Source organism: Coptis chinensis, chromosome 5, assembly GCF_015680905.1.
Source record: "Coptis chinensis isolate HL-2020 chromosome 5, ASM1568090v1, whole genome shotgun sequence".
Taxonomy (NCBI): Eukaryota; Viridiplantae; Streptophyta; class Magnoliopsida; order Ranunculales; family Ranunculaceae; genus Coptis; species Coptis chinensis.
In genome coordinates this window covers 50,488,211-50,512,799 of record NC_141460.1, presented here as the reverse complement: position 1 = coordinate 50,512,799, position 24,589 = coordinate 50,488,211, and the positions used below count along the sequence as shown (strand labels likewise).

The 24,589-nt window shown below is 39.1% G+C and overlaps 1 protein-coding gene across 1 annotated transcript; it reads left to right on the top strand.

Annotated features, from left to right (window-relative positions):
- The first annotated feature begins 2,709 nt into the window (after positions 1-2,709).
- Positions 2,710-3,318, top strand: LOC147497805 (uncharacterized). The gene has a single exon (XM_086563014.1). It carries the CDS (start codon positions 2,710-2,712, stop codon positions 3,316-3,318), a length of 609 nt encoding a protein of 202 aa, XP_086419140.1.
- Positions 3,319-24,589: the final 21,271 nt, after the last annotated feature.

Genomic DNA, 24,589 nt, shown 5'->3' with positions numbered 1-24,589 from the left:
ACAAAGGGGAATCCTGAAGACCAGAGAGGACTGGGGATCGAGGCAGGAGGGATATCAGAGAGAGGAAGCCATAACACAAAATAGAGCAAACTCCTCTTAACAGGCCGTTAGAGGAGATCTTACGCTAATTAAGGGGCAACAATATTTAGAGGGTCCGCACAGTACACCAGGGGAGATAGAGGGGAAACCATTTTGCACGTATCATCAGATCAGGAACCATGCCACTAATGAATGTTATGCCTTGAAGTGGCTGGTGGAAAGAATGATTGAGAAGGGGATGCTTAGGGAATTTGTCGCGGAGGTTCGTCAAACCGAGAGAGTGCCAGCTCCGGCTAGAATTTTGGGAACTATCAATGTCATTTTTAGTGGAGAAACAATGGGGAGAAATGCACACAGAGACAAGATAAGAAAGACAACGAGTTTACAGCAGGTTAATGAGGTAATGAGCATACCGCGGTTAGTCAGTGGAACCATGATGGGCGAGGAAACCATAATGTTCACCCTAAAAGACCTAGAGTCGGTAATCTCACCACATGAGGATGCCTTGGTGATCACTATAGCTATGTGTAATTATCTGGTAAAGAGGGTGTTGATAGACTGCGGAAGTTCGGTGGATTTGTTGTTCAAAGGGGCCATAGAGGAAATGAACATCGGTAGAGATCAGCTGAAAGTCCCTCAAACAAATATGTTTGGGTTCAACGACAGCATGACATAGCCCTGGGGGAGTTAGTGTTACCCGTAATAGCTGGTCCAACGACTGTGTTCACAAGATTCATGGTGGTGGACACTAATTCACAGTATAATGTAATCCTAGGGAGAAGATGGATCCATGAAATGAAGGCAATTTCGTCGACATATTATCAAGTGATCTGCTTCCCTATGAATGGGGGGGATGTATGAAATAAGAGGGGATCAAGTCGTTGTGCAGAACATCCATCAAGTGACCGTGAAAAATATGGTCCGAGGCACAAAGGGGGAGGGTTCGGTTCGCAAAGACAGATCAACATAGCAATTACAGGAGGCGGTCACGAAGGAAGTCTATGAAACCCCGGTGGAGCCGAAAACGTTGGATGAAATTGAGATAGTTAACCTCGGAGTTGCAGACGAGGAGAAATTTACATCGGTGGGCCGGAGGAATGGAAGGAGAAGTTGGTGCAGTTTTTGGCAGTGAATACAGATATATTTGCATAGGTAATTGAGGATATCACGGGGTTAGACCCAGAGTTTGCCTGTCATCGCCTGCATATGAATGAAGATGCGAAGCCTATAAGGCAAAAAATGAGAAGTGTGAGACCAAAGTATGCTGAGGGGATTCACGAAGAAGTTACACTATTGAAGGGGGCTGGGATAATAAGGGATGTAGAGTTCATAGAATGGTTGTCCAATGTGGTCGCGGTTCCGAAAAAGAACGGCAAAGTTAGAATGTGTCGATTTTACGTAAACAAAGAGTGTCCTAAAGATTGTTATCCTATGCCTCGGGTGGATGAGTTAGTAGACAGAATGGCAGGTTTCAAAGTATTTTCTTTCATGGACGCGTCCATGGGTTACAAATAGGTCGTGATGTTCAGTCCAGATTAGGAGAAGACATCATTCGTAGTAGAAGGTGGTATCTATTGCTACACGAGGATGCCCTTCGGTTTAAAAAATATGGGGGCTACATTTCAGCGGTTAGGAGAAAAGATGTTTGAAAGCAAGATTTGGAAGGAGATGGAGATATATATCGACGACATGGTGGAAAAAAGCATGTCGGAAGAAGAATACTTAAAAGGTCTTCAGGAGACTTTTGAAATACTACGGATGCATAAGTTGAAACTCAATCCTGAGAAGTGCACGTTTGGGGTAACTTCAGGAAAGTTTTTGGGTTATATAGTCACTCACTGAGGCATAGAGGCTAATCCCGAGCAGATCCGATCACTAGTAGAGATGCCATTTCCTCAGAATGTGAAAGAAGTACAATGGTTCATAAGTACAACGGTTGGCTGGAAGGGTCGCGACACTTAACAGATTCATTTCCAAATCGTCGGACAAATGCCGACCATTGTATCGTATGCTGAGGAACATGCCAGATTTCCAGTGGACTGTAGAGTGTGAATATGCTTTCAAGAATTGAAGAGGTACTTAGGAAAGGCACCCTTGTTGTCACGACCTGAATAGGGGGAGAAATTGTACTTGTACCTGGGAGTCATAGAATACGCGGTAAGCTCAGTCCTCGTGTGAGTTGTCGATAAAGTTGAAAAACCAGTTTACTTTCAAAGTAAAACATTGTTGGATGCGGAGACCCGATATAGTAGGATTGAGAAATATGCTTTGGCTTTGATATTTTCAGCGTTAAAATTAAAGCCTTACTTTGAGTCACATTCAGTGGTGGTAGTCACGAATATGCCCCTCAAGCAAGTATTGAAGGCAGAGAAGTTAGGCAGAATGCTAAAGTGGGCGGTAATGCCCAGTTCTTATAAAATTCAGTACCAAATCAGAACGCCAGAAAAGGCACAAGCTATGGCAGAGTTTCTGGCAGAATTCCCGGCCGAGGACCCAACTTGGGGAGAGGAAATGGTCATGGAACAGGAAGGGAAAGTTAGTCGCGACCCTTTGGATCCTTGGGATGCGTGGAACGGATGGAGAGTTTTCACCGATGGTTTCACTACAGATACAAGGAATGGAATTGGTGCCGTCTTGGTGACTCCTGAGAACACCCGTCTAGAGTTATAGATGAAATTGGGATTTGCCGCTTCTAATAATGAGTCTGAATACGAAGCAGTGATAGCAGGTTTGGATTCGGCTAAAGATTTGGGGGTGAGCGAATTGTCTATGTACTCCGATTCAAACTTGGTAATTTGTCAGGCAAATGGAGGGTTTGTAGCCCGTTGCCCACGAATGGCAAAATATTTGGAGGTTTTACAAAGAAAGGCAAGCAGGTTCACCAAGATAAAGTTTGCCCACTTAGGCCGCGGTGAGAACAGACACGCTGACGCATTGACTTATGTGGCGGCAGTGCTTCCTGGAACAGAGGGTCGGTCTATTGAAGTCAGGGTCTTGAGTAAGCCAAGTACTTCAGAGGAGGAAGGGGTTTGGCTAACCATTGAGAGGGATATGGGTTGGATGGAACCCATACAGACTTTCCTGATGGGAGTAGAGATAGAGAACAAGCAAGAGAGGCGTAAGAGGGAACATGTAGTTCGAAGGTACACATTAGTAGAGGGGGACTTGTATAGGAGAAATCTCAGTGGGCTAATGTTGAAATGCATAGGGCCACAGCAATGTCAAGAGCTGTTGACTGAAGTTCACGAAGGGGACTGCGGGAGCCATTCGGTAGGGTGAATGATAGCACACCGCATGATATCACAGGGGTATTTTTGGCCCCATATGAAGAGAGATGCCATGGAGTATGCAAAGAGATGTGAAAAGTGCCAGTGATTTGCTTTGCTAATACATTCACCAGCGGAGCCATTGCATAATTTGTTCTGTCCTTGGCCATTCGCTATGTGGGGACTGGATATTGTGGGACCTCTACCCATGGCGAGCGAGAAAAGGAGATTTATGTTGGCTGCTACCGATTATTTTACCAAGTGGGTAGAGGGCGTGACATTGCAACAGGTTAAGGAAGAAAATGTAAAGAAGTTATTGTGGGAGAATATCATATGTAGGTTCGGGCTGCCTCATACTGTCATCGCGGATAATGGCACTCAGTTTACAAGGGGAAAGGTGTGAGAATTCCTTCAGGCATTCAGGGTGAAGCAGGGGTTCTCCGCCCCCTACAATCCTGAAGGAAATGGACAGGCAGAATCATCAAACAAAACTATAATGGATAATCTAAAGAAAAAATTGGAGTCGCAGAAAGGAGCGTGGGCGGATGAGTTAAATCACGTATGTGCTATGGGCATATCGCACAACACCGCGAACCTCTACTAATGAATCTCCATTCGCAATGGCATATGGGGTAGAGGTGGTCATACCTGTAGAGATGATCGCGTCAACGACCCGAACTAGAGCTGTGGAAGGGGGAGTGAATGAGATGATATTAGCGGTGGATTTGAATCTAATTGATGAAAAAAGAGAGGTAGAGCGCATTCGGTTGGAAGAGTACTATCGGAGGCTACAGAGACAGTATGATAAATGAGTGAAACCGCGTACTTTCAAAGTGGGTGATTTCGTGCTGCGCCGAGTTACACCCGCCACCAAGAAAGAGAATAAAGGAAAACTGGGGCCCAACTGGGAGGGGCCCTATGTCGTGATAGAAAAGGGTACATCTGGAACTTATCGGTTGCACACCTCAGCTGGGGAATAGATTGATAAACCGTGGAACATTAGACTATTGAAAAAGTTCCATGGATGAACCGTTGTCTAGTTTTTCATGTAAAAGAGAGGAGACTCGCTTTTAGTTATGGCCATTCGCGCCTAGGAATGATATTTTGTGTTCAATATTTTATCAATGAATAAAGAAAGCACTTCTTCCAATTGTATCATGAGTATTGAAAATAACTTAGGGACAACCCTATCAGGCTTCACAGCTGAATAAAGACAGCGATGAGCCCCTTCAGCGGACTCAATGTCCGAATCGACTTGGGGCAACCATTAGGCTTCACAGCTGAGGGGATGAGCCCTTCGTGGACTCAATGTCCAAATTGACTTGGGGGGCAAATAGAGATGCCCCCACTAGGCTTCACAGCTGATCAAAGATAGCGGGGATGAGCCCTTCGTGGAATCAATGTCTGAATCGACTTGGGGGTAACCCCATCAGGCTTCACAGTAAGATCGAACATTAAATTTCTAGAAGTTAAATGGCTAAAAGACAAATTGAATTGGAAGGATTGTAAAATCTCAAGTTTTGGCATGCGGGGAATTGGAATACAAATTGAAGGGCAAAACGAGCTTAATTAAGACCTGCTGAGCACACCCAAAAATCCTGGCTAAAAGATATTCATCCAAACACAAAATATACAAACATTCAAGAGTATAAACTTCAAAGAAAGAAAGTTACAAGGTTTAATGCTGTCCAACATTTGCTTCTTTTTGAGGGAGAACTTCTGCCTCATCCACAGCTGTCGTATTGTCATCGTCCACCTTGATAGGGGAGGTGTCAGTGCTGGGAGTGGATTGAGGCAGATCAGATATAGTAGCCTCAGGAATCGTGGATGAGGGGTGCTAAGGCTGGAGTGTCAGGGACTGGAGGCGGAGATGGAAGTAGATCATCAAGTTGCTGCTTCAGTTCACGGGCAAATCTTCTTCGCAGCCAGGCTTCAGAAACACTCTAAGGCAGCCTAGGAGGCGAGTCTCTCTGTCTCCTTCAGGCTCTCCAGTTTGGAAGCGACACCCACTCTATAATCGCGGTGCTTGTCCTCAGCCCTCTGGAGTTCTTTCTAGGCCTTTAGAGCTACGATTCGAAGATCGTCCCTGTCCTTTTCCAGCCTAGCATGCTTAGCTTTCCAGCCATCAGGGTCGTGAATCTCTTGCTTCACAACGTCCAGAGTCTCTAGAGTATTGGTTAGTCTGCGCACAACATAACCAATATCCAAACTCAGCTACAAAGAAATAATTGTTAGCAAGAGTTGTAAGAGAAATAAAGAAGGGGGAAGAGTAATAAAACACAAACCTTTTCCCAGCTAGTGTAGATGGAAGCTCGATGTGAGGCGAACAAGCCAGAGTCTCCATAAGCTTGGTCCCGGGGGAGATGAGAGCTGAAGACTAAGGACGCTGCAACTGCTGGATTGTCCAAGGCTGAGTCGCGGGTAGTTACTTTGCGATCTTTGGCCTTGAATTGGGGATGCCAGACTTCGACTTTGACCGGACTTGAAGAAAGGGGGCCCGTTGTGATGAGGTCCTTTCCAGGCGGCGCACTGGAGCCAAAGGCCGCGATGGATCAGCACATGTTTCGGAAGGGGGATGGGGTGCAGTCTTGGCTTTTTTTGCTGGGGGGCTCCTGTCTGCAACTTCGATGGGCGCATTGCCATCTGAATCGCTATCCCAAAGTTTGAGTTTGTTAACATCCATAGCAGCGGCAGGATTGGGAGAGGAAGGGTTGGCAAAATTGTCTCCCAATCTGCCACTGAGGAATATGAAGGAGGAGCGAGGTCAGCGGTAGCAGTGTGAGACTGGGAGGCAGCGACACGTTGGGCAACGGCTCGAGAATGAGAAATCTTGGTGGTATACTTGAAAGACTTGTGAGCTTTGCGTTTCCTTTTTTGGAGGGGGAAAAGTTTTGGCTTTCTTTCTTTGGGGGGCGGTAGGTGATAGAGCGGGCCTTGGTATTTACCGATGTCTTTTAGAGAAGGGTCAAGTAAAAGAGGGTTGGCTTTGTTGGGATCAATGCTGAGAACTTCACACTGGGCACTCCCCAATTCGCGGAGGGATTGGAAGATCTCTGAAGAAATGCCGGCGTAAAGTTGTGATCGCGAATTGGGTGTCCAACCTAGATCACCAAAAATAAAGACAAGTTACAAACAAGTTAGACAGAAGCACTGCGACTCAAAATGTTTTACTTACCACTTGTAAGGAAATTGAGGTGCCTTAGAGAAACTTCCGAAGGAAGGTCTGCGGAAATAAAACTCCCAGACACATACAACGGATAGTAGTGCCACACCTTGTCAGAAGTTGTGATGTGGAGGATAAAAGACTTCTTCCGCGGACGAGTACAAAAGGATTGATATCCCACACTTCCAAATTTGGTGCTCTTCTTTATATAATAATGAGCAATGATATCGCGGAGTTGGATTTTAGGGGTGTGGGTTTCGTTGTAATGGTTGGCGGCGTACATAACACGCCAGAAGTTATCTATACCTTGACATGGCGAAATGTTGAAATGATTGCATACCTCAACATCAAGAAGAGTTAAGGGAAAGCGCAAACCAGCTGCTATCTGTCTTATAGTAGCGATGAGATATATAACCGGGCTGCGGTGTTACCAAGTGAGGAAAGTGGGTGACTCCAGACAAGTGCTCTAGAACCACGTCATGGGGGCTGCCATAAGTGGCTTTAATTGCATCTAAGTTAGGTCTGTGGTAATATGACGATGGGGGAGGAAGAGAAGATTTCCTCCCTAAAGTAGATGGTGCAGCGGCTGGACTGGCAGAGCCAGAAGTCGGGGATTCAGATATGTCAATGGTATGGTTACTAGATTTGGGTATAGAGGATTCAGATTCATCAGATCTGGTGGCAGAGGTATCCACCGATTCCGATCCCGTCATGACAAAATCAGCACTAAGAGGGGAAATCTTACACAAAAAAGGGAGAGAACAAGCTACGAAAGGGGAAAAGATGGTGGAACAGTATCTCAAAAATGATTATAAAAAATAACGATGGGAAGAAAGAGGGTGGAGAACAAACCTGAGGTGCGAAGTAGCCAAGGCAACAGAGTAATATATGGGAACATGAACGGTGCTGGAGAGATCCACAGGAATCAAGAATAGTGGAGAAGAAGTTGAAGAGGTTGAAGAGAATAGAAGGTGAAGAGAAAAGTGAACTGAGGGTTTTGGGTTTTGAGGGAAGAGAGAAGTTTGAGCAGGATTTGAAGGGATAGGGGTAAAAAGAGAATTATCGAGAAAAGGACCAGAGGAAATGGGACACGTGGGGTCTCAAAATTCGAAGAGCCAGGTTCAGATGCCCATGCGCTGTTTCCCACGTGGCAATAAAGGTGGAACACGTGCCTTGAAAACAAAAATGAGATGACAGTGTAAAAGAAGAGAGCTATACCGCGAAAGGAGATATGGAATGAGTAACGGTAGTTCTCGGCCCCATCGCTGTTCGCGGATCATCAATAGGATCGAGAGAGGGCATCTGTGGTGGTCATATTTGTGACCTGGGAGGTTAGTGGTAGCAAGTGGGCCGGATGCGGTATAATACCGAGGAGACATGCTGCAAGGGATCAGATCCGTGAAGTCCTAACTGCTAGGGAACCGACGCGATACGTGGAGAGCGAGAGCGGAATCCTAACTGCTAGGAAGCTGACCCGATACATGGAGAGCAAGGGAACACTGGATGAAAGAGATCAACGAACCACAAGAGAGGGGAGGTTAGAAAGAGGAAGGGAGTTATAAAGGAAGTGGTGGAGAAAAAGAAGGAGAGAAAAGAGGCAAAAATAGAGAGAGAGAGAGAAGAGAGAGGAGAAAAAGAAAAAGAAGACAGGTGATCTTAGAGGTTGTAATATTTGATAATACAAGTACACATCACTTCGATATTAAAACAGGTGTGAATTGGGAGGAGTGAGGGAGAGCAGCCGCGACTTTCAGTGCCAACGTTTTCCTGTTCGAAGAAGAAGTAGCCGCAAGTTTTTTTTTTTTTTGGTCGGGAGTTTCAAAAGAAGGGGGTGGGGTGGGGTGCCACTCTCTATTTCTATCTCTCCAAAAAATAGTGTTGTACGGATAGAGAGTAGGTTTTGTTGAATCAATGGTCTGAACAATCGTATGCCACTTGAACTCGCGTGGTTTGAAACCCAAGTTCTTTTCAACGCGACTTCGACCAGCGCGGAATGAAAAAAAAAAAAAAAAAACATTCGGCGCCTCTTCAAATGGCGTAGAATAGAAACCCAAATTTCACAAAAGACAAAACTGCCCCTGTGCCCTCTTAAACATAACTAGAAAAAGATGATACATCTGTAATAAAATAGAAATAGTGGGGGTAGTGTAGTAATTCGTTGTTCTCATAATTAGCATGTGGTTTGGTGGGGGCACATTGCAAACCACTCCACTTCAAATGGCGCAGTATGAAATTGTATTTTACATTCCACGCCACTTCAAGTGGCACCGTTTGGGTTTTTACAAACCACGCCATTTCAACTCGCGTGGAATGCACTCTTCATTCCTCAATAATACTCTCTATATATAGAGAGTTATATAGAGATAGGAGGAGAAAACCACCGCAACTCCCACCGATTTTAAGGGAATGCGAAGCCATTGCACCCAGTGTTCACCCAATATTTTAATTGGAAAATGGAGTCTGAATTGTGATATCAGTGCGAACTTGATTTATGTGCCAAATTGTATCCATATAACAAATTAAGCAACAATATTTATATGGGCTATCACCTCTTCCAAGATTGGGGACCATTGAGCTGCGGTGTAAGCGTTTTTTGATAATTCGGCTTGGTCATTTTTCTAAGCAGGCTGATCTAGAAAGCACAGTAGCATTGATGCTCGTAGAGCTGGCACCATTTAACCTAATGAATTACCAATTCAAAGTTTGTAAAATGTGTCCCAAGTTTGCGTGTGGCAATCATAATAGGTGCACATATTTTATTGTTGCAATGGGAAGCTTTTACCAACCAAAAAAATTCTCTACGAGTAGTATCTCCTACAACTAACTTGGACTAACTTGGGCTCTTAAATTCATCCGGGTAAATTCATTTGGGTATTTTTCTTACGCATAATGCCCCTAGATGAATAATTAACTCAAAATACCCAAATAATAATTAGCTAAATCTATGGTGCGTGAGATGTACCGAAACTAATGGTGCACGCGATTTCTAGCCACACATTTGCGAGAGTAGAACCAAAACAAACCAGGTGAACAAGTTAATGCAACAAAAAAATAACATAAACTACTATATGTTACAATCAATAACATAGTTTGATGTAAATTATCGTTGTTGTGTCTTCTAGGGTGCACTTGTTTGCATTAATGAATGTAAGACATGTTTATAAAGAATATGAGATTAATTGAGAATATAATCATATTGCTATCTCTAATCTTATTTCTCACTATATTGACAACGAGGTAATAACCAATTTCTCATTACTAATCCTCCATTACTAACAACACAATGTGTGTGAATATTTTGATTCCTCTAAGAGTTGTTGTCAACCATCAAAAACAAAAGTGAAAGAGTTATTGTGAGTGTTAGATTCGTTCCAATAGGCTCACCAAAATTTGTCTAGAATTCAAATTCCCTTGGTTCTTATACTGATTCCTAGTTCGATTAAAATGACTTATGTTGTCACTTCCAACATATCTGTTACATTTTAGTGCCACGAACGACATACAAGAAAAATATGTGTTTAATAGATATATATAATACATTATGGTACTAATAATAGCATACTATAACAATTGTTGTTCGTTCCAATAGGCTCACCAAAACTGGCTAGATTAAAATCACTTATGTTGTTACTTCCAGCATATTTAGCACATTTCGCCCCCATGAACGACATACAAGATCGATATGTCTTTAATGACTCTATATTATGCATTATGTTACTAATAGTTACATACTGTAAAGTTATGCAATAATAAGTTATGGAAGTTGTATATTTTTTATAATTTGAGTCACTTCTAACATATTTGGCACATTTTGCTTCCATGAATGACATACAAGATCGATATGTCTTTAATGATTATATATTATTCATTATGTTACTAATAGTTACATACTGTAAAGTTATGCAATAACAAGTTATGGAAGTTGTATATTTTTTATAATTTGAGTCATATGATTGGAGCCCTCGAAGAAGTCACACATTTATGTTGTTTTTTATTGTATAATACCTTTGCTACCTTTAGTATATTTATAGAGCAATATTTATAATGTCAAACCACCACTTGAATTGAAATCACTTGTCAGCTTGTGTATGCATCATTTTATTAGCAATATACTAATGAGTCTTTACTTTATTTAAATTGGTGCCTAAAATTAGAGTCCCTTTATAGATCTAAAAAATTGAGGATGTAAGAACTAGTTCTACTCAACTACTTATGAGGTGGCATCTCACCAAAATCTGTCTAGAATCCAAATTCCCTTGGTTCTTCTACTGATCCCTGGTTCGATTAAAATGACTTATGTTGTCACTTCTAACATATCTGTTACATTTTAGTGCCACAAACGACATACAAGAAAAATATGTGTTTAATGGATATATATAATACATGATGGTACTAATAGTAGCATACTATAACAGTTGTTGTTTGTTCCAATAGGCTCACCAAAATTGGTTGGATTAAAATCACTTATGTTGTCACTTCCAGCATATTTGTCACATTTTCCCCCAATGAACAACATACAAAATTTATATGTCTTTAATGACTCTATATTATGCATTATGTTACTAATAGTTACATACTGTAAAGTTATATAATAGATGGGAGACCCCAGCCCAACCCACAAGCCCAAGTCACCCCATCAACAAACCTAACCCAAAAAAGCGTCAACTCTCCATCTCCAAAAATCAAAACCTTCAATTTGTATAGCAAACTTAAACACTCTCTCACCAACACTCTCATTCCAAATAACCAGTGACTACTCTCCCTTTCATTCTGTAACATTCTCTCTTCACATCATCAATAATTGGTACATATTTCTTATTCCTTACACATTTCGGTTTAATGTTAAATTGATTATGTGCTTATGAGGCAAAATTGAGTTATACATTAACATTTTAGGGTATTAGTTAGTTTGAACCCCATTATAAAATCTAAATATAACTTAATGTAAAATTTGATTTATGCATTATTTTCTTATTTTTTTACTCATTTTTTTATTTGCACGGGTTTTTATAGTATGGGGAGCTTGAATTCTAAACTGTAGTTTTTCATTTTATAATTATTGTTTTGATGGGTTGTGGATTTTTTTGTAATTGAAGTTACTTTTCTATATTGTATAGCTTATGGAAGAGGCAGGGGATGTAGAAAGGGGGAATATGGAAATTGATTCTATACAGAAAGGTATGAGAAGAATGCCAATGATAGTGAAGATGCAGATATTGGTGAGGATGGCAATGAAGGTGAAGTTGGAGGTGATGGTGGCAATGATGGGGGAGACGTGAATGGTGGAGATGGTGAGTACCGACAATGCCAGTATGGCGGTGGCCCAACGGACTCGTCTCTTCTGTATAACTATTTTGCACACGTGGCTCGCAATGTTTGGAATGTGAATGTAATTTCGAATATATGTACTTATTTATTTAGTATTTATTTATGATTACTTAACTTCGTGTGCAATTTAATTTTGTGTGTTTTATTGTTTTAGGAGCGTGGTCCACTGAAGTGTATTCAACACAATAAGAAGTTGAATCAATGGAACATCATGGAAGAATGCAAAAGTTTTAGATTTGAGCTAAAAAAGACAGGCTTGTATGACTTGGTGATTGGTGTAGACCAGCACCCTCTGGATTTCGTGCTTATCTCAGCGTTCGCTGAGAGGTGGCATCAAGAGACTAATACTTTCCACATGCCATTTGGAGAGCTGAACATCACCTTGGATGATGTGTCCCAGATCCTGGGTGTGCCCATTACTGGGAAAAGTGTTCATGGAAGTACCATAAGGACTTGAAGAAAATGGAGGCGGAGCAACTGCTCCATGAAGTTCTTGGAATATCGTTGGTTGCGGTGAAAGAAGAGTTGGAGAATTTTAGGTCTATGAGTGTGAGGTCGGAGTTTATTAGGAAACAGTTGGCGGAAAAATGCAAACCAAAGGTCAAGAAGAAGGGAGGGAAGACTATTAGGAAGGGATCGAGTAGAGAAGAAATCCAATGTGCAGTAAAGAGATATCTATTTTATTTTTTTGGTTGTACCCTCTTCTGCGAGGAGACGGGACATGCAATTCCCATTGTTTATTTGAGGTTGATTAGGGTATGGAAGGAGATCAAAGAGTATGCTTGGGGTGCCGCTATACTTGCATATCTCTATTGGCAACTGGGGATTGCAACATGTGCTGATGTGAAATCGATTTCTAGCTTATTTTTATATTTTATTTTAGTCACTTTAATTATTGATGCTTTAGTATAGTAAATACCTCTAGTAAATATTATTTAAAAATATAATTGTAGGTATGGGATCTATGATCATTTCCCTAGGTTTAGGCCCCACTCTAACCTAAGGTATAACTTTGAGTTGCCGCGTGTGAAGAGGCACTCAAAATCCAATGTGCAGTATGAGGACCCAGCAGTGTCTTTGCAGTGGATACGAGTGATGTTGGATAGGATGGAGCCAGTTGAGGTAAGCATTGGGCTTTTTTTTATAGCTTCGTTTAATCTCTTTTGGGGACAAAAGTTTTATTTTCTTAATTTATTTTGATGGTTTATTGGGATCCGTATGCCGATGTTAGAGAGTGGCGCCTGGTAGATGAGATAATGTTTTATGAAGGTTGTATATGCTTCATGGATATAAATGAGCATTACAACATTAGTAGAGTAATGCGCCAGGTTGGTTATGGGCAGAGTGTACCGAAGCACACACCAAGACCTAACAACACCGTGGTTACTGTTTCCAGCCTTGGGTATAAGGTTTAATACTCTACTGCGATGCGGTGTTGGGATTTGTGGAACAATCATGTGCTAAGCTTTCCCAGTCAAGGACGTAAAGTAAAGTATCCATCAGAGTGCGACAATGAGTATTTTGCGTGGTATCCCTTCGTAACCCACCTTGTAGTGATGAACCCTGAGCATTTAGAACCATTCAACATTGAGGATCCGACCTACGAGTTGGTGAGTTTTCTTTATGAAGAGCCTTTCTTTATTTGCTTTATTTGCTTATTCTTCATTATTTAATCAGTTTGTATTATTTATTTGTTTTCTCTCTTTTCTTAATAGCCTTCTTAACTATTTTGCAGTATGACATTTTGGAAGAAACAGGGCAAATGATTCAACGCGGTATTGATGCTTGTGCTGATGCAATTCCTGCGGATGCTTTGAGATATTTCTGAAGGGCGTATCAGATGACACAGACAAAGTTCATTCCTGCTGGAGATTGCGGTGATGTTTGATGATGAAGCGTAAAATTGTCTAGTTATGTTGGTCTTGTTTCTCATTTATTAAGAGTCTTTTACTTGTCTGTTTGCTGTCTAGGACTGCTTCTCTGCAACTACCAAACTTGTTTGTTTGCATTGTGTGTATCTGTGTTTTGTGTATTTAAATGCCATTATAAAGAAGAGGAGCTTATAAAGAAAGTGATTTATATGTTGATCGATCAGTTTTCATCTTGTTTGTTCAAATTGAAACATTAACAGAACAGAAAAAATGGAAGAAGAACAACAAATTTCCACCAACATTAACAAAACCACTTTTCACATTCGGAACTGTACTACCGGACATACACTGCTACATGTAAGTCACCAACAGTGTCATACTCTAATTTCTTATTTGGATCTGTTCTATTCTGTAGTGCCGAATAGAAGCATTTCAACATATGTCATCAACAGTGGCATCCTCCAACAATAAGCCTTCACACTTCATTTCAAAGCATTCTGGCCTTCATTTGCCTTGCACAATTTTTGAATTAGCCCCTTATTATTTTGGCGTCTTGACGCAAAACAATCACACAGCTTATGAGCATAATTGGCACAACCCAAGACAAAATGTGTAAATTACAAATGAATGACAAATTATCGATATGTTTTAGACAGGTCATTCCCCAAGTCTATATACTACCGAACAGAAGCTTTTTGCTGTACAAGGCCCAGACAAATTATGTAGAATATGCAGTAGGTATATACTACTTTTTGTAGCATCACTGGATTATGACAAAGATTATGTAATATATTTTTTATGCTTTTCTCATTGACATACTAGATTTTGGTGCATGTGAGAAGTGACAACATTCCTTTTTCTTGCATTTAACAATCGAGGAGCAATAACAATGATGATATTTTTGTATACTTTCAGAGCATTAGAAAACCAATTTAGTTGTTTGTCGGACCCCTGGATATGTTTATGTTCCAAGTCTATCCCACATACAAAACCACTTACATCACACAACTCATATAAAGGACTCAAAGTACATATTCAAGCATCCAAAAAGCAAACTGTAAACTTCCAGATCTTAATGACCTACTTTACAGGTCCTTACATATAGCATATATATCTTTGTTCTAGTTACTTTGACAACTTGTCCTGCTTTTTGTACATCTTCTACACCCTGGTCCAACTTCTTTCCGTTATTGTTTTGGGCCTCAAAATTAACCTCTTTGCGGTCGCTGCACTGCCGGATAATTAGATCCATTGATATGAAGACTGGAGAATAATAGAGCAATGACCATTCCTAAGTTTCACTGCAAAAAAGACATAATGGAAATTCAACAGTTTCAACTAAAGGTCATTCTCGTTACTAATATAAATTCATCAAATGGACAAGACATCACAACTCTAATAAAGTGATAAAGTGTCCAAGCTAATTATTGCAAGTTGAGTCCAAGTAAATGATTAGTAGTTAATCTTATCAATTTTGTTTACAATCATTATCTCACTGTTTTTATTGCTCTACCGATCACTAGTCTGCAATGTTTTGCAACATATTAATTTTTGAACATGAACTAAGTAAAATACTTTACTCCAGGTAACTAAGTGAAGTCATAACCATGGAAATTCCTACTTCTTAAGAGTCTTAAGCTAGACCTAATGCCCTAGTAGGTCTATGATTTAGCGAATCAACGTTTAGCAGAACATATGAAATGTGTGTCTTTCGAGTCAATAGTGAGAGCTCACCTACACCTGATGCAAAGACAATAGTGTTAATGTATTACAAATCTAAAGGCTACATTCTATTGACTTGTTCAATAACCCTAGAAACCTAATACAAATATATACATACCCCAAATATATGCCCTATAGTTGATTACAATACCCTTACAGAATGACCTAAATATCCTTATTATCGTAACAAAGGTAATGCAAGTAAAGATGCAAGCAATAAGCATTTCAAGTTTTTCTGATTCCATAGAGATGGAGGTAATCAGTACAACGCTATGATGCAAAGAACACTCATACAAGCAATTAAATTACGTTGACAATGGTAAATGGGAAAGGCTTAGTCAAATGTAGTGTTAAGAGATCTAACCTCTTATTTTCTTATAGTTAACTAAACTGCAAGAAATTTGAGCCACACAGCAAACTCCAACAACTTGTTTAAGAAGTGTGAATGCAGTAAATGTAATTTTTTTTGTTCTTTTTTGTTATGAAAAGGTTAGGGGTTCAGGGCGACCCAAACATGCATTCAATGAGTTGTATCCCAAGACAGTCTTTTTCCACAATACACTGTAGGCTTTCATTCAGTGGAGGAGAGTAGAGTACATAATTGCATCCCCAGGCATACTCAAATACATTACAAATTGAAAAAGAGATGAACGATATGGAAGAGAATATTTATAAGCAATATTGAGTATTTGATAGTTTAGTAAGTATGACAATAGAGCATTAAAGCTTATTGTTTTTAATACCCATTTTCTACCAATGTAGAATCACTTTCCTTAAGTTAGAGCTATACCAAGCAAAAGCCCTGAGTTAGATTGTTCCCAAAACACTAACCTCCAATGTCATCAATTTACCTTTTAAGTCTGTTTGAAACCCTAACTACTTTAGTAAGTTAGCCACATATTATCCCAAATGATGGGTATGAGATACTAGGAATTGTCCAAGGATTAAAAAAAAAAAAAAAAAAAGGTAACTTAAGTTAAATGTACATCAAAATCAAGAAATTTAGATACAATTCAAACAAATGGGGATATTATATCCAACCATAATTGGGTCAACCATCCCAGGTCTGTCTCAATTGCTTCGTCTCCCACATCCTTTTCTTTCTCTCGAAAGAGACAACTCACTAACAAGACAAGTAAACAAACCTAATCTCACCTTTACAAATTTGAGACGTGGCTATATGCATGCAACACATCCGTGCACCTAGTATAAAATATATGTTTGGTGCGAGAGTGGTATTGTATCCTGACATGGATATAACACCATGACATAACCGATGTGTACCAGTCCAGTCAACATATGGGCATTAGGTTAGCTGTAGCAATGAAATCACATAACATGGAACAATCTATTTATTTTCCATGACTCTTAAACCTAAGCAATTTATGCGTCATTTATATAGAAAAAGTTATCAGGGTCCCCTTTGGTGCATATTGGTTGTGGAACGCACCTATGGTGACTCGATGACGTGAGTCCTCCGAACAAGCCAAGTTGCCACCCATAACACAAAAGATAACACAAGTGCAAAAGCTTTGTAACAAAACTAAACACCACTGTTTCATCGTGTGATGCTATTTACACAAGTTAATATATATAACAAACTTAAAGAAACTACAAATTGTCCAAAATACATGATGAACAACAACAAGATTATACACGACTAGAATATCCTACTCTAACTACGAGAAGTATGGTCGAACACAGAATGAACACCTAAGTGTAAACACACTAAGCAAACATAGATGACCAAGTGAAGTAGTCCTAGTCTGCATCGGACTTGTCCTGCATATATATATTTTTAAATTATTGGCTAAATATTGTAGATATTTTTGGTAGTACCCTATGCGGGACAAATTTATCTAGTTGCATATTTTTGGGCTGTGTTGCTATGTATACTTTGGACAAATTTATCTAGTTTTCATGGAATTTAAACCTTTGTATAACTATGAACAATCATTGTTCATAGTCCAATTGTAGTATGAACAAAAAATATTCATAGCTATGAACATTGAGTGTTCATAGGTCATTGTTCATAGCTACCAAACTATGAACAATCACTGTTCATAGTCCAATTGTATAAACAAAGAATGTTTATAGCTCATGACTATGAACAATCATTGTTTATAGTCCAATTGTGGTATGAACAAAGAATATTCATAGCTAAGAACAATGAGTGTTCATAGCTACCAAACTATGAACAATCACTGTTCATAGTCCAATTGTTATATGAACAAAGAATGTTCATAGCTCATGACTATGAACAATCATTGTTCCACTACAACATAAAGGCTTATTTGCAATGCCATACCCTGTTGCTAATTGTATGAAAATGCGTCGTGATTGATCAACAACGCCAAACTAGGCGTTGCAGAAAAGTGGGTCATAAAAGATCAATTGCAACGCAAACAACGGCGTTGCAATAACTTTTAGTCTTTTGCAAGTGAGAATTTAGGCCCTTTTTGGATCGATATAGCCAGAAATTCAAACCTATATGAAATTATTTTCCGCTAGTCGCCCCTCTAAGCCTTTCTTTAGCATTTTCATAAACCACAAATCCTTACCCTTTTATAAGAAACAAAACAAAATAAAAATCAGCCTACCCATTTTTGAATGAGTCTAAGAATAGAGATGAAATGAAGAAAAGAAAAGAGAAATACCTGTGGAACAACAAGAATTTGTTAGTTGCTTCAAATAAGAAAAGAAAAGAAAGTTTCCATCCAAAGAAAAGAAAAATAAATAAATAAATAAAATAAAAAGTTAGAACTCTAAAAGCAGAATCAAAGGAGTTAAAAGCCAAAAGAAAAAGAAAAAAAGGCTAAGGATGGAAACAAAGTGTAGAAGCAAAGTAAGAACAAAGTTTTATCTAGTTACATATTTTGAAGACTCTATTATCTCAGACTTGTCCTTTTGAATATCCATATCCTTCCTTCTTAAAACATTACCTAATCCCTGCAACACCTAATACAGACCTCTAGCTCAATTAGGAATAGGTTAGTGTGATAGTAAGTAGCAGATGTGTTTGATCGACTTCGGCTTTCTTGTACGTCATTGAGATTGTACGGTAAAGTGTGCCCACTACACACTGGAGTGAGCGAAACTTGAGTGGAAAAATCAGAGTGTTTTTGTCTTGACATATATGTGAGGACCTACTTAAGAACGCTATTCCAAAGTTTCAGAAACAGACCTGTTATTGCATTTCATAGTATATATATATATACTAGTGGACGAGTTATAGCCTCGTGAGAGTTTTTCAGAGAAGGTACTCACAAATTTCATCTATACTACAACGACTAAGAAATAACATTACTATTTTCTTATTTATTCTCAGATATCTGTACATCTCACTAGCAATGAATATAGGATAAATATATATATATATATATATATATATATATATATATATATATATATATATATATATATATATATATATATATATATATATATATCCGTAGATGATTGATTATTATGCATGTATTAGTTTAGATTTCGAATTAATTATTCTATATTCATTGCTAGTGAGATGTACAGATATCTGAGAATAAATAAGAAAATAGTAATGTTATTTCTTAGTCGTTGTAGTATAGATGAAATTTGTGAGTACCTTCTCTGAAAAACTCTCACGAGGCTATAACTCGTCCACTAGGAAATTTCTAGTGGTTTAAGGCCTTATTGCATATGGTCAATGCAATTGCACTCAGCGAAACGAGATTAGTTAGAACTCCATTTTTGGTCACTTATTTTAATTTCTCATATTTTCTTGAGGACAAGCAAAATACTGTTTGGGGGTAGTTTGATAAGAGCCCAAAACTGTAGTTTTAACCCCTTAATAATATTATATTTATACCAATTATGTGTATAATAAATAAGAGTTAGTACTATTTACGTGCTTTTGTGTATTTAAGGTATTTGAGTCAATTATGTGAAGAAATGTGTCACTTTTGCAAGAGAAAGGAGCAAAGGTTGGTTGCTAAGAAGTTCTATGATTAAAGGCCAAGATTCAAGAAGAAAAAGCTTTTTTGAAGCCCAGTCAAAGCTGAAAAGTCAAAGCCAACGCGGGCAGAAATAGAGCATAAAAGTTAACAGAACTTCTGTAGGCCGTATCTTTGGAATCAGACCTCAGAATTAGGCTTATTATATGTCAAAACGACCGGCTCGGAAAACGATTTCTAATGGTCTAGGCCTTAATGCAATAAGAGGAGTAAAAGTGGACAAAAACGCTATTGCAGTAATTTCCAGTAGAGAAACCCTTTTTGGACTTAAGTAATTAGGTTTTAGGCTTGATTTGATAGCCCAAAACATAGCTCCAAAGCCCATGCACGAAATTGTAAACCTAGCCCTCTCCTATATAAAGAGGACTAATGCATAACTCTCTATTACTTAGTTTTAACTTAGTTTTTAATTCATAGATCCCTTCTTAGTTAATAAATTAGATAATCAATTAGTTTTCTTCTTAGTCAAACCGTAGTTATTGTTTTATTAGCCTAATCACCATTAATAAAGCCAAGTTATTTACATTGTTTCAATTATGTCTTATTCTTATTCTCATTCTTCTATTGATGATAATCTAATGAATCTTAGCTAAATCTCTATTAGAGGGGTTTGATGAAGACTTGATGTGTTAGTATAGAATAAGTTGTAGTAATCTATTCCACTTTAGAAGGTAGTTAATTCACCATGAGAATGGGTTTAAATTGCCTCACATGCTAACTATTAGTTGGTAGAGATTGCCATGAATAATTAGAAATTAAAAAGACCCAACCTTCATTTGAAAATATAAAGATTAGGATTACAACAAATCTATGCTAGCTTATTAAAGTTTAATTAAGGTGGAATCAAATCCCCCTAATACCTCTCTTCTCATTCACACCTTATAATCAAATTGTCATAGTTTAAATTAGCATATCGTAATTAGCTATTTTCACCATATTAGTTTAATTCAATTATTGCTCTCGTTGATATTATAGAATTGATAAATTAGTGAAACTGTTACATCTAAGAAACTAGGAGTGGAACGAATTCTTTACTCCACCATATCATAAGATAATCAAGAGTAGATACTTTGATCTAGTGTAAATCCACAAGCTTTTACTTATTCTTACCATAATTAGTTAAGAGTAGGTAAAACCATAGTTTTTATATTTATCAAATGGTGCCGCTGCCATCTTAGTTTTGTTAAGATTAGTTTCCCGTTGTGTTTAAAATTCTACCAATATCCCATTTCACCCACCCACCTAATTGTTTGGTTCTAATTGTGTTGGTTTTTTCTCGACATAGTACTCGGAGCGCGCCCGCACCCTTGTGTGTGCTCTAAATTTGAGCGCGCCGGCGCCCTTCTTTACACTATAATAGAGCGCACCCGCCCCCCTCTATAGAATAGCCCGATTTCGCAGGTTAGTCGTTGGTTCTCATTTTGTTCAATTTATTTTTACTATTAAGTGTTTTCAACTTCTTAAATACACTGGGATTGCGTATAAAAGACGTTATTCATACGCGAAGCAAGAAGGCCTTCAGGTACTCTTTCTTTCACTCCTCGTCTTTTCTGTTAGAGGATTTTTCATTCTAGCATATCAGGGTTGTTTGACTAATGTTAGTGGTTGGTATTCATTTTGGCCTTAGCCTTGCATGAGATTAAGGTCCGGTAAGAGTAAACCATTTTCTGTTATTTATCGTAAATGTCAACGTACACGCCTATCTAGAATATCACACACTGCACTTGCATTAATGGCTGACGAAATAGAGACTCCTCTCTCTGACTTTTACAAAGCCCTAAACGATAGCATTAAGTTTTGCATCGTTCTTGTAGACCCATTGGGGGATTTTTGAATTCCCCCGAATATATTTAATTTGTTATCGGTTTTTCATGGGTTAGACCACGAGAAGCCTTATCAGCATATGCATAGAATTGAACAAATTCTTACCATATTTCATCATCCTACCGTAGGTTCAGAACAAATTAAACTTAGGGAGTTTCCTTTCACCCTAGACGAGAATGCAACATCTTGGTTAACTGCCCAATCGCCTAATTCTGTGGACTCATGGGCCAAACTCGTCAATTGTTCATGGAACAGTTTTACCCACCACTGAAGACAGATGAAATGCTTCAAAATATTCATTTCTTCTGCCATAATCCTCATGAATCCTTTTCAGAGGCCTGGAATCGTTTCACTGATCTTCTTGTCGAGTGTCCACACCATAACCTTGCGAAAGACATGCTTGTTCGTGCCTTTTTCAAAAGGCTTTTACATCACCATAAAGAGGCTCTCGATATAATGACTGGGGGTAGTTTCCTTAGTAAAGGTGCCTCAGATGCTTATAGGTTTTTAGAAGATCAATCTAAGCGTCAAAATAACTGGGGGACAATGACATCCCCCGCTCCAATAATTCTTCTTCCACAGTTAAGGCTGCCAGTATATTTGAGGTTAAATCTGATCTCGAGCTTAGAACTCTAATCGAATCTCTCACAAAAAAGGTAGAAGCCATTTCTATTCAACATAAGCCTACTCCTGTCATGAACATAAACTCTCTTCCATGTAATTTCTGTTACAGCCTTGAGCATACCGACTCCTATTATCCTCTCCTCTATGAACAACCACCCGCACAGCCGGATAATGTTTGCTCCATTAATAGTGAACCTAACCCACCTTGGAGACAACACCCCAATTTCGGTTGGCGGAATAACCAACAAGTTACACCTCTGGGGTTTAATAATCAAAATATTAGGCCAGCGAACAATTAAAACCAAGATCCACCGAGACAAGGACAAGAACAAGGTCATTATAATAATTATAATAAGAATAGAGGTATCATTTCGATTAATAACAACTATTCGCAACCTACCCGTTAATAATCAACGTGAGATAGTTCCAGTCACACCACCGGATTGTTTTGAAGCCTACATGCATGCTAACCATAAGATTTTACAATGCATTAATTACCACATACAACAGTTAACCCAATAGAAAGCCGAACTAAGGTGTGTTTCCAGGTCAAGCTATACCTAATCCTGAACTGCCAAACACAGCCTTTGAAGTAACCGGTAATACTAGTAATGACAATATAAACGTAGGTGAGTTAAATGCCATCACCACTCTCCGTTTTGGCAGAGTGGTTGATAACGCCGTAACTATGCTCGTTGGCCCACCAGTGGTCATTACAACTGAAAATTTACTAGATACCGAAGTAGAAACTAAAGATCCTACTCCTATAGAGGTACCAGTTCAACTGCAACCCAAGAGGAAAGCGGCGAAGGTTAAATCTCCTATAAATCCTTATGCTAAATATTGAGAGACACCACCGTTTCCCCAGAGATTAGCCATATTACACAAGAATACAAATTTTGATGAGATTAGGGAAGTTTTTAAAAATCTAACGATAAACCTACCTTTTCTTGATGCTATTAAAAAATTACCATAACATGCTAAGTTTCTAAAGGAGTTGTGCACTACTAGGCAGAAAACGAACATTCCAAAAGATGCCTTTTTAACTGAACAGTTTTCCACTCTATCTGAACATAATGGAATCGTTAAGTACAAGGACCCTGGTCGTCCTACTGTACAATGTACCTTAGGAAATACCCACACGATGACTGCAGTATTAGACCTGGGGGCGAGTGTTAACTTACTCCCTTATTATCTTTATAAACAAATAAGTATACAAGAGATGCAACCAACTAAAATAATATTGCAATTAGCTGATCGTTCTCTTAAGTATCCTAAGGGTGTGGTTGAAAACCTGCTGGTTAAAGTTTAAGATTTTTACTACCCAGCAGACTTTGTTATCCTAGACACAGAAGTCGCTAACGACTCTGTTCCTATTATTTTAAGGCGTCCTTTCTTGGCAACTGGCAACGTGCTCATAAGTTGTCGCGATGGTTCGATGTCCATATCTTTTGTCCATCTTTCTGTTAAGGTAAATGTTTTCAAAATGATGCAACAGTTACCCGATATGACTATCGATGGAGAAGTTAGCATGATCGAGAGCGTAGCTCAAGATTATTTCAACAACACATTTCTCGAGAATCGCATGCACCAATTCCTTTCCTTTGGAAGTTTCGACTTCGACAATGACTCCTACTTAGAGGAAGTCCATGCCTTTTTCGAGACTACTCCTATCTTAGATCCATCTGTAGCTCCATCTTTCGAGTTTGAAGACCTCTTACCTAAACAAGTCATCACTACTCAAAATGAGGACCCTCCGGAATCCTTTTTACCCATTGCTCCCACCCTATGCTTAAACCTCTTTTTGTTGAGTTGAAATATATCCAGCTCGATCCGGATGGTAGTCATCCAATGATCATATCTTTTCTGTTATCTGCTGATGAAGAGGCACGTTTGATTGGGGTGATTAGGGAACATCGTTCCGCAATCGGTTGGTCCCTGGACGACATTAAGGGGATTGACCCTAGTGTATGCACGCATCACATACATTTGGAGGATAATGTGAATACTTCACGTGAACCTCAACGTCGCTTGAACCCTGCCATGAAAGAGGTGGTCAGGGAAAAAGTCTTACGGTTACTCGATGCGGGTATCATATATCCCATATTCGATAGCGAATGGGTAAGTTCTATTCACGTAGTCCTTAAGAAATCGGGGGTTATCATTGCTCGTAATGCTGCAGGTGAATATGTTTCCACACGAGTTCCTATGAAATGGAGGATCTGGATTGATTATAGATGCTTAAACGCTATGACATGAAAGGATCATTTTCCTTTACCTTTTATAGATAAGATGCTCGAACGTCTAGCTGGTCATGCTTATTATTGTTTTTTAGATGGCTACTCTGGCTATTTTCAGATCATTATTGATCCTAACGACCAAAACAAGACTACCTTCACATGTCCTTTTGGAACATATGCTTATAAACGGATGCCTTTTGGCCTCTGTAATGCTCCTGGTACCTTCTAGCAGTGTATGCTTCATATCTTTAGTGACATGGTGGAGCGCTTTATAGAAGTTTTCTTGGATTTTTTCTATCTATGGAGACTCTTTCAGTGAATGCATGTCTAACCTTTCCCAGGTGTTGACAAGGTGTGAGGAAAAAAATTTGGTTTTAAATTGGGAGAAATGTCATTTTATGGTAAAAAAAAGGAATAGTGCTAGGTCATATTGTATCTCGTGACGGCATAGAAGTAGATAAGGCCAAATTAGATAAAATAGCATCTCTACCTATACCACGGACTATCCGTGACATTAGAG